Source organism: Schistocerca cancellata, chromosome 3 (assembly GCF_023864275.1).
Source record: "Schistocerca cancellata isolate TAMUIC-IGC-003103 chromosome 3, iqSchCanc2.1, whole genome shotgun sequence".
NCBI classification, from domain to species: domain Eukaryota; kingdom Metazoa; phylum Arthropoda; class Insecta; order Orthoptera; family Acrididae; genus Schistocerca; species Schistocerca cancellata.
The window spans coordinates 546,242,821-546,260,454 of NC_064628.1; the positions used below are offsets into that span (position 1 = coordinate 546,242,821).

General features: G+C 39.8%; 1 protein-coding gene across 1 annotated transcript in view; it reads left to right on the forward strand.

Annotated features, from left to right (window-relative positions):
- The window catches only part of LOC126176416 (low-density lipoprotein receptor-related protein 4), a 646,448-nt gene that overhangs the window by 457,188 nt on the left and 171,626 nt on the right, over positions 1–17,634 (forward strand). Inside the window, exons 15-16 of the mRNA XM_049923573.1 lie at positions 12,874–13,014; positions 14,633–14,886. Coding sequence (XP_049779530.1) covers positions 12,874–13,014; positions 14,633–14,886 — 395 coding nt within the window. The remainder of the gene's footprint in view (positions 1–12,873; positions 13,015–14,632; positions 14,887–17,634) is intronic.

Genomic DNA, 17,634 nt, shown 5'->3' on the forward strand with positions numbered 1-17,634 from the left:
TTATAACACATTTAATGTACGGTTGAAATATGCATTTTTAACAATGCTGGTATGATGGATCCAAGCATACGTCTGTACACTACCACTTATTGAAACAAAAGGGTGAAGATACAGGAATTAATAAATTGAAGAGCTGATATTGTTTCATACAGACATCCAACAATGCATCAAAACATTATCCTTGCCACAAAACAACTCTTAATTACCTTTGTTGGTGCCTGTAACCCATTCAGTTTACACATAGCTTATATAAAAGAAAAGAAAAGAAAAGAACAAAAAAATAATATGATTCAACACACTTTGCAATAATCAAGTTCCTTTGAGAAGACAATGCAGAAATTCTGAAGAATACTGTCGACACTTATGTTTCCGCGATGGACAATGACTGCTCAGGATGCAAAATAGACACATGATCGGTAGTAACCATGCCTAGACTGTTGCAGATCATTGTTGATGACACTCTTGTGTCCTACATATGTATATAATTGACTGACTGCATTTCTTTCACTTTGTGGATGATTATGTTAATACTAGGTTTTTAAGGAGGATTATTATGTCTTATGTTCATTTGTATATATAATGCCTTCAGGAACACCTTTGTAGTGTGCTGTTGCTTTGAAAACTAATTATTTTTGTTGAATAAAAATATATTTTATTACTTTACAGTCTAAGTACGTGCTTTTAGATTTAATGACTGTTTAATAGTCAAATATGGAAAATGTCGTTTTCTTGTTCGTGTTATACAGTGATCGATAGAAGAACAACTTAAGTGTGGTACTGTATTACCAGTTCAAATCAGTATGTAAGCCATACAAAGTACATTATCGCATCATTTATTCTAAAACATCATCGTGTTGTCTCTATTTGACTGAAATTTTGTACATGTACGAGGGATTGAAATGAATGAAAACACATCATCAAATATTTGATGTTCTGTATCCTGATTTCCATTATTGCAATTAAGTCCAGAGAATGCCTCAATTATATTACACTTTCTCTGTGAAAAACATGGCAACATGTGGACCTTTTATTTATAACAATGAAAATAATCATAATGGAACTTCATGTAGTGTGTTTTTTTAGATACGATAGTTATAAAGCCAATTGTACATCACTTTTTTAAAATTTTTGAGAATGCTGGCAAGAGTGAAATTGGATGGAAACTTGATGCTAGTTCTTTATCTCCCTTCTTAAACAGTGGCTTAACTTCAGCATATTTCAACCATTCAGGAAATATTCCACTGAAAACGACTGGTTACACAGATAGCTTAATATGTTACTTAACTCAGAATCACACTCTAACTAACTTTGTTGATATTTCATCATACCCACAAGATGTTTTTGATTTTAAAGATTTTATGGTGGTCATTATTTCTGCTGGGGTAGTCAGGGTCAAATTCATATTATGGAAATTACTTGAAATGTCTGGTCTGAGGTATACCATAGCAGCAGAACCTGACAACCCCATCTTTTCAGTAACAGTTATAAAATGTTTGTTAAAAAGTTCTGCAACAGTACACACATCTGTCACCAATGTATCATTTACTTTTAATGTTATTTGTCACTCTTCATGTCTGATATTACCAGTCTCCTCCTCCTTCACTATATCCTATATTGTGTGTGTGTGTGTGTGTGTGTGTGTGTGTGTGTGTGTGTGTGTGTGGTGTATTATCTATTTCCAATGAATGTGTTGTCGGCCAAAAGCTTACTTTCACACAGTCTTTTTGTTGTATCTATCTGCGACTCAGCATCTCTGCTATATGGTGAGTAGCAAATAACCTTTTTATAATACTGACACTACAACACAGTTGTTTTACCAGAAGCTTCATGTGTTGCAGAAACCACTATAATTAAAAGGATGACAAAAATTCATGACATCAAGAAACAAGAATGGAAAATTCTTAGAAAAATCAATGGCTCTTTTCTCCAAGATGAAACTTGGATCAAATGACTAACTAAAGAACTCTGTAAAAAACACAGACATCATCACAGATAAATTTAGGAAAAGATGCTTATAGTTCTACTTACATCTACGTGCAACAAATAAAAATAGACTCACTAAGAAAATTTTTAACATCATTAACACAAGTAAATTAAAGACCAGTTGGATGAATGAAACACAAAAAGAAAATCTCAGAAGAAACTAAAGACAGAAAACAATTCAGAAAAAAGGAAATTAAACAACTCATTTTCTGCAAATTGACTGTTCCTATCTTTGATAAAACACAATAGATGATATTCGGTATTGCACAAGGCTTGACAACCCCATTAGAAATAAAGCATTAGGGTAAATCTATACATGAAACAGAATACAGTATACTCCCAATTATTCGGGGTTATGTGGCAGAGAAGATGCATGGATAGTCAAAAAACATGAATAATCAAGAAACTTTCAAACATAAATTTGGGACATCTCCTGAACAGGTAGTGGAGATTAGTAGAGACAGCCCTGGCGGCTGACGTCTGCACATGCTCAGGCGCAGTTCGGCATAATCATCTTCTGCTGCCGGACTGGATTAGCATTCACTGGTGCCCATAGCAGCTGGAAAGCCATGTTGGCAGTTCCTATGTGAGTGACACATGTGCTTTTTATATTTTTTAAAATAAAAAATGCATGAATAAGCCTCAAACGAATTATTGGGAGTAGACTGTATTATAAATTCTTAGGTGTTTATACTGATAAGATCCTGGAATGGAAGTCACATGTTACAGATCATCTTAAAAATCTGGGAGGATTAGGGACAATATCAGAGTTTGGAGATGACTATGTTAAATAGTTGACTTTCCTATTTTTCATTCACTAATGTCTTATGCTACCATATCCCAGGGCAACTTGTCATTGAGACAGTATATATATATATATATATATATATATATATATATATATAGTTATAATAGAAGGAAACATTCCACGAAGGAAAAATATATCTAAAAACAAAGATGATGTGACTTACCAAATGAAAGTGCTGGCAGGTCGACAGACACACAAACGAACACAAACATACACACAAAATTCAAGCTTTCGCAACAAACTGTTGCCTCATCAGGAAAGAGGGAAGGAGAGGGAAAGACGAAAGGATGTGGGTTTTAAGGGAGAGGGTAAGGAGTCATTCCAGTCCCGGGAGCGGAAAGACTTACCTTAGGGGGAAAAAAGGACGGGTACACACTCGCGCACACACACACATATCCATCCACACATATACAGACACAAGCAGACATATTTGAGTGTGTACCCGTCCTTTTTTCCCCCTAAGGTAAGTCTTTCCGCTCCCGGGACTGGAATGACTTCTTACCCTCTCCCTTAATACCCACATCCTTTCGTCTTTCCCTCTCCTTCCCTCTTTCCTGATGAGGCAACAGTTTGTTGCGAAAGCTTGAATTTTGTGTGTATGTTTGTGTTCGTTTGTGTGTCTGTCGACCTGCCAGCACTTTCATTTGGTAAGTCACATCATCTTTGTTTTTAGATATATATATATATATATATATATATATATATATATATATATATATACTCCCAATAATTCGTTTGAGGCTTATTCATGCATTTTTTATTTTAAAAAATATAAAAAGCACATGTGTCACTCACATAGGAACTGCCAACATGGGTTGCCAGCTGCTATGGGCACCAGTGAATGCTAATCCAGTCCGGCAGCAGAAGATGATTATGCCGAACTGCACCTGAGCATGTGCAGACGTCAGCCACCAGGGCTGTCTCTACTAATCTCCACTACCTGTTCAGGAGATGTCCCAAATTTATGTTTGAAAGTTTCTTGATTATTCATGTTTTTTGACTATCCATGCATCTACTCTGCCACATAACCCCGAATAGTTGGGAGTATACTGTATTCTGTTTCATGTATAGATTTACCCTAATGCTTTATTTCTAATGGGGTTGTCAAGCCTTGTGCAATACCGAATATCATCTATTGTGTTTTATCAAAGATAGGAACAGTCAATTTGCAGAAAATGAGTTGTTTAATTTCCTTTTTTCTGAATTGTTTTCTGTCTTTAGTTTCTTCTGAGATTTTCTTTTTGTGTTTCATTCATCCAACTGGTCTTTAATTTACTTGTGTTAATGATGTTAAAAATTTTCTTAGTGAGTCTATTTTTATTTGTCGCACGTAGATGTAAGTAGAACTATAAGCATCTTTTCCTAAATTTATCTGTGATGATGTCTGTGTTTTTTACAGAGTTCTTTAGTTAGTCATTTGATCCAAGTTTCATCTTGGAGAAAAGAGCCATTGATTTTTCTAAGAATTTTCCATTCTTGTTTCTTGATGTCATGAATTTTTGTCATCCTTTTAATTATAGTGGTTTCTGCAACACATGAAGCTTCTGGTAAAACAACTGTGTTGTAGTGTCAGTATTATAAAAAGGTTATTTGCTACTCACCATATAGCAGAGATGCTGAGTCGCAGATAGATACAACAAAAAGACTGTGTGAAAGTAAGCTTTTGGCCGACAACACATTCATTGGAAATAGATAATACACCACACACACACACACACACACACACACACACACACACACACACACACACACACACACACACACACACAATATAGGATATAGTGAAGGAGGAGGAGACTGGTAATATCAGACATGAAGAGTGACAAATAACATTAAAAGTAAATGATACATTGGTGACAGATGTGTGTACTGTTGCAGAACTTTTTAACAAACATTTTATAACTGTTACTGAAAAGATGGGGTTGTCAGGTTCTGCTGCTATGGAATACCTCAGACCAGACATTTCAAGTAATTTCCATAATATGAATTTGACCCTGACTACCCCAGCAGAAATAATGACCACCATAAAATCTTTAAAATCAAAAACATCTTGTGGGTATGATGAAATATCAACAAAGTTAGTTAGAGTGTGATTCTGAGTTAAGTAACATATTAAGCTATCTGTGTAACCAGTCGTTTATCAGTGGAATATTTCCTGAATGGTTGAAATATGCTGAAGTTAAGCCACTGTTTAAGAAGGGAGATAAAGAACTAGCATCAAGTTTCCATTCAATTTCACTCTTGCCAGCATTCTCAAAAATTTTAAAAAAGTGATGTACAATTGGCTTTATAACTATCGTATCTCAAAAAACACACTACATGAAGTTCAGAACTTGTAAGGGGTGTCCCACTAGTATTGCTGATCATTCCTATGGTTGTGAAGGTTGTAATTAAATTCTGTGATTCTTCGCTCATTTCAGAATAAAAAAAGAACACAACGAGCAATGCACAACTCAAAGCATTGGGCTAAGAGTATACAGGCATTTAACGCATTTTTTTGTGATAAATAAGGCGAGAAATATGGACACACAGTTGTGGTATATGATGTGGCTACATGGTACTGAAATTGAAGGCATTGTGGAAGGGTGGTGCACCCTGAATGTTGTAACACAGACATGTGGGCCTGTGTACATGTGGGCATGTTTAAAAATTGAAGCACACCATCAAGTTTGAATGTCCAGGAATGTTGAAGGATGTCACCATTATGTAGCAGGATAATACCCACCCATGTGTTTCCAGGGTACTTACTTTCTGTGCTGGGGCAAGAGCATCTAAAATCTCTTCCTTGAAAATTCTGCAGCTTTCATGGTCTTATCATTGCACAAAAATAGATCTTCCTCAGTGTAAACATGGTCCATCCGTGGGCACATTAGCAGGTGTTCAATCATTTGTGTTTCTCCACGTTCACACTGGTCATCTTCAGAGTAGCCCCACTTAACCATGTTTACTTTGCATTGTGCAACTCCTGTTCTTTATCTATTCAGTGCTCTCAGTGTACTATATTTACATTGCTCCTCTTGTGTGATTTCCCCCTTGGGGTGCAAGTTTGTATTTTGCAGAAAGTCCAACTATAAAGATAGTTGACAGGTCTTAGGTCAGCCTTCTGGCAGCAATCTCTGTTTGATAAAGCTCATTCTTGACTTAAGATAAGTTGTAACTGTTTGGTGGTTATGCATTAAGTGCCATGGGTCATTTTCTTGCTTTCTCCCCTATATTTCACTGGCTGTTTTGTGCCTAATATTTTGTGGTGCTGTGGCTGCAGGTGGGTACATTTTATGGTCAGGTGCAGGCCTCTGGTGACAATCCTGACAGTCTCATTTAAAGTGACATCTACTTGTTTAGAGTGGCTAGACACCTCCCACACTGGTGCCACATATTCTCTGGCTGCAAAACAGAGCCCCATTGCTGATGACTGAAGAACTTTGATTAATGGAAAATCTCATATAAAGATGTGAAACAAATATTAACAAAGAGATAGAGGGGCTGGCCAGTACTTACCTCAGCTCAGTACAGCCGATAGATACACAAAAAACAGAACCGAAAATTTACATTCCTAGCTTTCGGAACAAATGTTCCTTCATCAGGGAGGAGAGAGGGGAAAGAAAGGGAAGAAGGGAAAGTAGATTCAGTTACTCACAACTCAGGTTATGAAGCAACAGGGAAAGGAAAATAGGGAGGGTAGCAAGGATGGAGGCATGGTTGTCAGAGGGAAACCGAAGATATTCTACTCAGGGAAGAAGGGAAAGTAGATTCAGTTACTCACAACCCAGGTTATGAAGCAACAGGGAAAGGAAAACAGGGAGGGTAGCAAGGATGGAGGCATGGTTGTCAGAAGGAAGCCAAAGATATTCTACTGTAAGTACTGTGCCAGCTTCAAACCAAAGAGGATGCATACAGAAGTAAAGAGGTATATAGTATAAAGATAAACACAACTATGTAGGATGAAAAGATGTGTGAATGGCTAAAGAGGAAAGGGAAAGAGGAGAAGACTGAAGAGTAAATGGGAGTGAGGTTGTTTAACATAGGTTCAGTCCAGGGGGATGGCGGGATGAAAGGATGTATTGGAGTGCAAGTTCCCATCTCTGCAATTCAGAGGGACTGGTGTTTGGTGGGAGAAGCCAAATGGCACATATGGTGTAGCAGGTTCCTAGGTCCCTAGAATTATGCTGGAGGGCATGCTCCGCTACTGGGTATTGGGCACCTCCTAGGCGGACAGTTTGTCTGTGTCTGTTCATGCGCTCAGCCAGTTTAGTTGTTGTCATACCGATGTAAAAGGCTGTGCAGTGCAGGCATGTCAGCTGATAAATGACGTGTAGTTTCACACATGGCCTTGCCTTGAATTGTGTATGTTTTACCAGTAGCGGGGCTGGAGTAGGTGGTTGTGGGGGGATGCATGGGGCAGGTTTTGCAGCGGGGTCGGTTACAGGGGTAGGAACCGCTGGGTAGGGAAGGTAGTCTGGGAATATTGTAGGGTTTAACAAGGATGTTACAGGGGTTGGGGGGGGGGGGGGGGTGTCGAAAGGCAACTCTGGGTGGTGTGGGGAGAATTTTGTCAAGGGATGATCTCATTTCTGGGGTTGACTTGAGAAAGTCATATCCCTGGCAGAGTAATTTGTTGATGTTTTTGAGGCCAGGATAATATTGGGTGACAAGGGGGATGTTTCTGTGTGGTCCGGGGGTAGGAACATTGTTTTTGGATGGGGAGGAATGTATTGCTTGGGAGATCTGTTTGTGGACAAGGTCTGCAGGATAGTTGCGGGAGAGGAAAGCACTGGTCAGGTTATTGGTGTAATTGTTGAGGGATTCGTCACTGGAGCAGATACGTTTGCCACGAATACCTAGACTGTAGGGAAGGGAGCATTTGATGTGGAATGGATGGCAGCTATCAAAGTGAAGGTACTGTTGTTTGTTTGTGGGTTTGATATGGACAGAGGTGTGGATGTGAGCTTCAACAAGATGAAGGTCAACATCCAGGAAGGTGGCTTGGGTTTTGGAGAAGGACCAGGTGAAATTCAGATTCGAAAAGGAGGTTATGGAGGAAATTAACGAGTGTTTCTTCACCATGAGTCCAGACCACAAAGATGTCATCTATAAACCTATACCAGGTCAGGGGAAGCAGCTGTTGGGTCTTCAGGAAAGCCTCCTCCATGCGGCCCATGAAGAGGTTGGCATAGGACGGAGCCATCCTGGTTCCCATGGCCGTTCCCCTAATTTGTTTGTAGGTCTGGCCTTCAAAAGTGAAGTAATTATGGGTGAGGATGAAGTTGGTAAGTGTGATAAGGAACGAGGTTTTTGGAAAATCTTCGGGTGGGCGTTGGGAGAGGTAGTGCTCAAGGGCAGAGAGACCATGGGTATGTGGGATGTTTGTGTAAAGGGATGTAGTATCTATGGTGTCAAGAAAGTTTTCAGGTGGGAGAGGAGTGGGAATGGATTTGAGGCGTTCTAGGAAGTGGTTTGTGTCTTTGATGTAGGATGGGAGTCTGCGGGTGATAGGTTGGAGGTGCTGGTCTACCAGAGCTGAGATACGTTCTGTTGGAGCTTTGAAGCCTGCCACAATGGGACGGCCAGGATGGTTCTCTTTGTGGATTTTGGGTAATAGGTAGAAGGTAGGGGTACGTGGCTCAGGTGGAGTGAGTAAGTCTATGGAAGCCATTGTGAGGCCTTGTGAGGGACCTTGGATTTTTAGGATTTTCTGCGGCTCAGTCTGGATGGAGGGAATGGGATCCTGGGTAACAGCTTTGTAGGTTGAGGTGCAGCTCCTTAATGGCATGGGATTCAGCTGGGGTGATGTTGGGGGTTGTCGGGATGTTCTTAAAGAAGGACTGGGAGGCAACACTGGATGTGAGGAATTCCTGAAATGTCTGCAAGGGATGGTTTTGGGGGAGGGGAGGAGGTGGTTGGAACTGTTCTAGACAGGGTTCAACACTGGGTCTAGTATTTGGGGGCTGTGTTTGGGTAGTGAAGTGATATTTCCAGTTGAGGTTCCGGGTGAATGAGAGGAGATCTTTAACCAGGGCAGTGTGGTTGAATTTAGGCGTGGGGCTAAAGGTTAAGCCTTTTGATAGAACAGATGTCTCTGGAGGAGTGAGGGATCTGCATGAGAGATTTAGAACTGAATTGGGACTGGTGATATGTGGCATTTGACTGTGGTTATAGTTGAGATTTGGTCTGTGTGGGGTATGTGCTGGGATGGGGAGATTGAGTAGGGTGGCTAGGCTAGGTTTGTTGGCTATGAGGGGGGTTGGTTGAAGATTCTGTTGCGGTTGGTGTTTGTGAGGGATAGGGAGAGGGACCCCACTTCTTAGGTGTAGAATATCTTTGGCTTCCCTCTGACAACCATGCCTCCATCCTTGCTACCCTCCCTGTTTTCCTTTCCCTGTTGCTTCATAACCTGGGTTGTGAGTAACTGAATCTACTTTCCCTTCTTCCCTTTCTTTCCCCTCTCTCCTCCAGCATGAAGGAACATTTGTTCCAAAAGCTAGGAACGTAAATTTTCGGTTCTGTTTTTTGCGTATCTATCGCCTGTACTGAGCTGAGGTAAGTACTGGCCAGCCCCTCTATCTCTTTGTTGAACTTTAGATTGTGCTCCCCATGTTGAACTAGTCAGTTTACACATATTTTTCTTGCACATATTTTTCCTTTGAGATCAGTGCAGTGTTTTTTAAATAACAGTGCACAATGTAGTTGTAGCCTAACCCCTCTCTGTTCTATTTCCAACTGTACTGAGACTTCTCTATTACGCTGGTGGAATGATCATACTTGTGTGTGTGTGTGTTTTTTCTTTTCTTTTCTTCATAGTAGCCCCCCAAGGAATGCATAGACTGTGTCAGTTTTCTTTCAACCTCTCCAAATGTTCTTCCTTGAGCAATAGTGGCAGTACAATCTTCATAGATGTATCTCTTTATTTCCTGCTGGTGTGGCTGGTCCTTTGTGTATATATTGTACAAAATAATGGAAACAACATTACCTTGTGGTAATCCATTCTTTTGGTTTCTCCATTTACTTTTCTTCCTTTGGAGGGTAACATAGAATCTTCGATTCTGCAATATGCCTCTTAACGAGTAAGGCAGTTGAATGTCCTTTGTTATTTCTCAGAATTTCGTGAGGAGATGTTGATGGTTTACTGTATCATATGCAACAGGAAGGTCAACAAAGAGAGCAGCAATTGTCAGTTTCCTTTCAAAATCTGCAATGTGTTAAGTCAACATGTTTTCCCTGGTCTGAATCCAGCTTGTTCAGGTATAAGTCTTGTGTCGGTTTTGGCTGCTATTCTTGACAGTGTGATTGTTCCAAATAACTTATATAGGTGGCAGATTAATAAAATAGAACGGATTGTTTTTGGATCTGTTGGCTCTATGCCAGGCTTTAGTAATTCTACTACTTGTGCTTTCCCAAACAGGTTGGAAATCTGAAATGTTTCCAAACATTTGTTTGGCATCCTCACTAGCCATTCTTTAGTTTTTGGACCAAACTACTTTATTTGTTCAGTTCATATGTCATCAGGGCCTGCTGCTTTATTTTATTTCTGTTCTCACACTGCTCTTCCCACTTCTTCAGGTGAGAACGGAGTTTCTAGAGATTTGCCCTCTCCTCCTATGTTTCACTTGAGACTCAACCTAGTCACCTTCTGTCTTGACTTGCCATTCAGTAGCAGCTGGTAAGTAATCTTTGCTAAGGTTATTTTGACTATTCAGCAGAAGTGTTGCTGGGAAGCTCTTACAAATCCTCCACACTGCACCAATCTCTCCCTGTGATTTCCATATGTTTGCAGCCCTGAAGAAAGACATTCATGACCATTGATTTGCATGCCTGGGCACACTCATGGTTCTGTAGGCATTGGCAATTATTTTTGCATGAAAGCACTGACTGTTTTTGTCTCACAGTGTGATAAATCTATCAACAGTTATGGTGATTATTCTTGAAGTAATAAACGGTTTACTTATTTTTCCCTCTGTCTCATTTTCATTTGACTTTTCTTTGTATACTACACAGAAATCAAGAGTCTTGGATGCCTACAGTATCAGTTGTTCATACCCATTGATGATTTTGTGAGGGGATGGCCCCGACATTGTGATATTAGGCATCAGTGACCTGATTGAGGTGCTTAGATGAGCCATTGGTACTTGCTTTCACCATAGGAGCCTTTTCAAAAAGCTGTTTTCTTTATTTACTTATTTATTTATTTTATTTTTTCATTTTTAATGGCTTCCCAGTACAAAGGTCATGGCAAAATATAAGTGGACCTTTGTCAGTGCTGTACACCTGTTTCACATGTTTCACCTGTTTCTTCCTTTATAGACACAGAGGAAGGCTAGGAAGGCTACTGCCTCTGTGGATGAAATATTAATTTTACCCATTTATGATAGTAATTTTACAGTATGGTATGGCTCCATATCCATTTCATATTGATTGTTAAGGATGAAATTGTTCACAGTTGAATGGTCAGGTGTCAGTGTTCAATGGGCATAGTATTTCAACAACTGACAATGCTGCCATCATCAGATGTGTTGATGAACTGACTGCTTAGAAGCTGGCACTGTGCTTGTGTCTCTTCCCTACCATCCTTGGTTCATGCCTAAGGGAGGGTACATGTCCAGCATCTCCTCTTGCCAACATGTCACTCTGTCTGAGGCTCTTGTCCAGGGACAAGACATGGTAGCATATCTGCTGTTACTCTGCCTGCTGCCAAAGACAGTTCATTGTGGGATATTTCCTTCCTTCATCAGACTATGTGCAAGTTATCAGGCTTTACTAAGGATATAGACACTGTCACAATTGATCGGTGGTTCCCTTACTTGAATCTCAACAGATACTTCAATGATACAGTCCAGAAGTTAGATATCTGTGTCATAAGCGTAGGATGGTCGTAATCTATTCTGTGTAATTCCAATAGAATGTGTTCTGTGACTGCCAACTTGTTAGACTGCCGCAGTCTGGTGTGCTGTTGGTATTCTCGGCAGCGATCTTCAACAGTATGCACTGCATACCCTATACATTTCAACCCACATTGGCAGGGGATCTGAGAGAACCCAAATTTCCAGTTCAAGGTAATCTTTGACACTGCCAAGCAGTGCCCATATTAAAGCTGGTGGCCAGAAGCCTGTCTTTACTTGGTGTTAGTGGAGAATTCCTCCTACCTTTCCATATAATGTGCCATAAACTGCAATAAACACAATGGCCACATCTTCCTGTGGTTCCTCTTCTGATTCCACTGGTCATACAGTCAGTATAGCACACAGGGCTCTCCAAATTTGTCGCTCCAGACAGCTGTTCTTCCAGAACACTGCCCTCCGATGTTCAAGTTCATGGTTGAGACTCTCATTGTCGGGGAGGGTGTGAGACATATGTACCAATGTTTTGAGCACCTTGTTCATGACCATATGATGAAGGTGTCACCAACATGGAATTGTAGGTTTCCATTGGGTTGATTCCAAGCTTCATCCTCAAAATGTTCTGTTTAGATATTGGTGGCATTTGGTGTAACTGGATTCCCCATAGCTACCCCTTCTGTTAGCAGTCCACTGAAAATAATGTCAATGTCAAGAAATGCCTAAAAATAAAGATAAATAGCGTAATGTAATTACTAAAGTAATTAAATTGAAGTACCGTGTGTAGCAGAAAACCTTTTTTGAAAATGGATCATGTCAGCCAATCTGGTTATGGTGTCCTAATAGTTTTTCTTTCTACTTAAGGAAAATATAATGCTTAATCTCTGTTTTTTGCAGTGTAAGAGTGCCTATTTGTGGAGAAATAGTACACTTAGCACTTTCTGTTTGTAGCATTTAAACTGTTGTGAACAGCAATTCATACAACAAATAACTGAGGATCTTGGGTGTAAATACAATTCTTAGATGAAGAGGTTGACCCTGGATAGGGGCAGCATGAAACGAGTTATAAGGCTGATGACAAAATAATGGAAACCAGTGTGAGGAAGTGCACTGTAGAAGTGAGAATAAGTTTGCCAAAATTATCATGTGCATGAAGATGTGCATGATGTTCCTATGTGTGACATATATAGTGTGTGTGTGTGTGAGACAGAGAGAAAGATAGATATCTTTGTAACTTGAAGCACATCATTACAGCTATCATCCTCAGCGGCAGCCACAGTACCGAAACAGATGTATGGGTCCTGATGGAAATTTTGCCTGTTCACACATGTGCCTACCGAACAGAAGCAGCTACCAATGTGTTTGTCCAATGGGACTCAAACGGCAACCAGACGGGTGAGAGGACATTATATTGATTTATGAAAATTTTATTGTATAAAATGCATGTTTCACCATCAGCTGCTGATATTTGAAACCCAAATATCAACTTGTTTCAGTCATAGACCATCTTCATGGATTAGGGTTAAAACAATTTCAGCCACAAAATCACATCTATGATGACGTACATAATGGCTATGTCTCATGTGTAGAGCATGTCACAAATTCCAGTATACAACACAGGAATTTTAGAAGCAAACATACTAATAACCTTGGTAGCTGAGTGGTCAGCACAATGGAATGCCATGTGAAGGGGCCCGAGTTCGATTCCCAGTTAGGTTGGAGATTTTTCTCCACTCAGGGACTGTGTGTTTTGTTGTCTTCATCATCATCTCATCCCCACTGAGACGTAAGTTGCCGAAGTGGCGCCAACTAAAAATACGTGTACCAGGCAACCAGTCTGCCTGACAGGAGGCCCTAGCCACACAACATTTCATTTCATTTCACTAATAACAAACATAAACAAAGCTGCAGAGAGTACCTCTCTGTTTACACTTGTTATTAGTATGTTTGCTTCTAAAAATCGTGTGTTGTATGCTGGAGTTCATGACAAGTGCTATGCATGAGACATGGCCATTATGTAAGTCATGACAGACGTGATGTTGTGGCTTAAACTTTTTTCTAACCTGAATCTGTGAAGATGGTATGTGACTGAAACCGGTTGATATTTGGGTTTAAAATAAAAGCAGCTGATGGTCAAACATGCATCTTATACATTACTTGATGGCTGTTGATAGTCATCTCCCAAAAATGTTGGAAAATTTTATTCCTAAATATTGTAAAGAATAGCTTCAGAATGAAATTAATAAGAGCAAATTCTAATAATATGGATTGTTATAAAATAAAATAAACTCATTAGATTTTATTTCAGTAAGTTTCTGTTATATACTTTGTCATAGCATTTAACATAAAATAAATGTGGCATTTCTGTTTCAGTCTCGGATAGATACTAGCTACTTAACAGATAGATACGTTAACATTTAACCCTCACATTTGTCATGTATTGCATCAAGGGGAGCCTTGTGTACCGTAGTTAAACAGATTGACTACTATATACACCATGTATTTAAACTTCATATTCCTATGTCTTCCATCTTATGACACTGTCTTCACAACAAGGAAAAATAGAGAATAAAAGTAAAATCAAGGAACAAAGTGTGCTTTGATCTGCACTACATCTATCTTCTTTACTTTTTAGGGTTTTTGGTGTGAAAGAGTTTGAAATATACAAAATCATGTCAACAAAGACAATAGCTCACTATATAGGAGTGTCCTCGAGCAGTCAATAGACACATGAAAGGATCTTGCTCATTGCATAGCTATTAAAGGTGTGTGTGTGTGTGTGTGTGTGTGTGCGAGAGAGAGAGAGAGAGAGAGAGAGAGAGAGAGAGAGAGAGAGAGAGAGAGTGCGTGCATGCATGTGTGCGTGTGCACACTTGCCCTCCTCTCTGGGGGTACTGTTTGTCTGTGTTTATACCATTTTTGTTGGGGTTTTATTCGTAATAGTATAAGAATATCACATAGTTAAGTACTGTGACACACTGAGAGAATTTACGAGTTTTATAATTATTCATAGGAGAACGTGTGATGCATCTCAGGATGAGCTCCTACTATTTGCAAGGAAGAAAGATCTGCGAATTCGTCAACTGCATGCTGACAGCAACAACAGTGTAGATATGGTCATTCCACTTGATGGTGTTCAGTCAGCTGTGGCATTGGCATGGGATTCTAAGACAGATTCCATTTTCTGGACTGATGTTGATGCAGATACAATAAGCAGAGCTCATCTTAATGGAAGTGATGAGGTTGTTATTGTATATTCTAATTTAGGTAAGTGTCTAAAGAAAGAACAGCAAAAAATTAAGCCAGTACTGCAGGATGATACATATGCATTCAGAAGTTGATAGATTGGCTAATTTTCACAAACTGTGGTTTCTTTATCTGATAGGTGAGACAGTAAGTGTCAGAATAATTAAGATTTTGATGATTTTCTATTTATTCCAACCCTAATTTTACCATGTGCTCTAAAAGCTGGTCACTCCATCAGTTTCTGTCTGTATCTTCCAACAAGGTGCAACACAGTAGGTATACTTTTCAAGTCAACTTAGTTGTGTATGAGAGAGTCAGTATATACTGTGGTTCTTCTGCGAGATATTATGGATAACTATCATGAATTCGTTTTTGTGTTGTGTAATAGGAAGTAAGAAATAAAGAGGCACACCATTCACAGCACAGACAGGAATGTATCAAAGAATGGGGATAAAGGAACTGTATACTCTATCCTGTTCCTTTATAGACAACTATTTCTTTTCATACCAAGAATGAATTAATTTTTTCTCTCCTCCTAGTAAATATCAAACAGGGATCCCCATATTATGGCGTATCTATAAAGATGGATAGAAATACATTACTTCAGGTAAGGAGTTCACTATACTGAACATTTATGACAAGTTGAAGCTGTGTGCTAGGTGTCTGGGTTAAAGTTGTAGTCTGACACCCAGTTACACCCGATCATGGATGATGGATAATTTGGAATTTGTTTGTTATTTGTGTTTCCTACCATGGGTGCTCATAGTCTCTCTCCTGGTAATTTTTTCCATTGTTTACTAAAGATAGCTTTACTTCTCCATTGCCAGGACTTTCTGCTATGAGTAGACAGTGATGTTCATACAAGTTAAAGTCCAAGATTATTACTAGCCTTTGTTGTCTTAATGCTTCAAATATTTAAAACATATGTGTAAATTGATATTGGTTAGATTTAACAGCAAGAGGGAGTCTTCAACTGTCTGAAATTTACAGCAATTAATGTTCTGCAATTCAAAACAAAACTAAATTCTTGATTTTAATATTTTCCGATTTTCCTAGTTTAATCTGCATAGACATATGCACTAGAAACTAACAAAATGTCTATGCAGTCAGCAAATGTGTCATACTTACCTGATTACAAGATGAGGTTTTTCTCCCAGATCCATCATTCAAAAAATAAAGGGTCAGCTCATATTCACAGATTATGTAATTGCTACTGAGGTCAATGTTTTTACATTGTTCAATAGATTAATATAGGGATTGTCTTACATTTACAAATGAGTTTTGGCTATTGAAGTTTCATACAGATTAATTTGAACAATCCCGAAGGGTATAGTGTAGCAAACAATGCTTGCATTCAAATAGGCTTGAGATTTCCTGATACACCAAAGCACTTGACACAGTATCGATCTTGCTTGACCAGTAACATGACATTTGACTCACAATGCTAGTGCAAAGGATACGCAAGGAGCTATGTATTACTGACTACAACAATCTAATGCTCTGCTTAAAAACTGACAGTTTTGTGAAATAACATTAAAGTCTTTCAACTTACAAACTTTTGTTGTATTTGAAGAGATTTGTAATAAATGTTCTCTTACATATGGATACTGTATACATATATTTATTCAGCTTTTTAAGTAAAGATAACACTCAAAGGCAAAAATCTTGTTCTTCAAAACAATTACTTGACTCTGAACCTAAGTCAGTATTTTATTTTTTATGGGAAACTGTAATGATTTGTCACTTGGGTTGCAAATGAGAAATTCGATTGCTATTCATATATTAGAATAATACCAACTTTTTTAATTCAGCTTTGGAGCAAGGTAATGACATTTCTAGTACCTTCTGCCACGGAAGTCAAACACGCGCCAGAACAAATGGACAGGGTCAGCCCATAGAGGGCTCCGCCTCCGCGGCAGCTATTCCGCGCAGCGGCTCTCGCGCAGCAAGGGCACCACCACTACGCCACGTGCAGACAGTGGCCAATAGCTGCTCCCTCCGGTTTCCTATATAGGGTCCCGCTCTGGCCTAGTCCAGTCAGTCTGGTACTCGCTCTGGATTTCGTTTCTATCTCGGCGGTATTGCGTTCTGGTCATTGCTCGTTGTTGACATTTGCCTGGCTCTGGTTCTGAGTGGATTTACTGTTGGTGTTTGGTGTTTGGTGTTGTGGTTTCCACAAGCCTCCGTTGTTTATCTCTTCCTTGTTGTATCGGTCATAGTCGGTCGTGGTCGGTTGTTGTCAGTTGTCGTTGGTCTGTCACCCGACTCATCCTGTGTTTACCCGGTGGTGCGTGCTCCACCGCCAGCAGCTTCCCTGCCTGGCGGCTCTGATCCACAGCCCAAGGCGTTCCCGCAGCTGGTTTTGGTTACTACATTGGCGATGAGGTAAACAGAACATAGGAGTATGGAAGAGAAATTGCTCACTCTCTTAGAGCAACAGCAACAGCTCATGCAACAGCAGCAGCAGCAGCAGTTGGAGGTCTTAAAGACATCACTGCAGTTGCTCTCAGGCAGGGTCAATAAGCGGGATTCCCTCCCACCGTTTCTCCCAGGTGCCCCACTTTCAGACACATTCCTACGTCTGCCATCATTCCCACTGTTCAACGACGCCAAAGAGGATTGGGAAACGTACCTGTATCGTCTGAAGCAACATTTCACGGCCTTTCAGGTGTCGGATGACTCTCTGCACTGGTCATTATTCTTGTCTTGGGCCTCACCAGACACGTTTTTCTTGCTCTGCAAGTTGGCACCATTGGCTGACCCCATGGC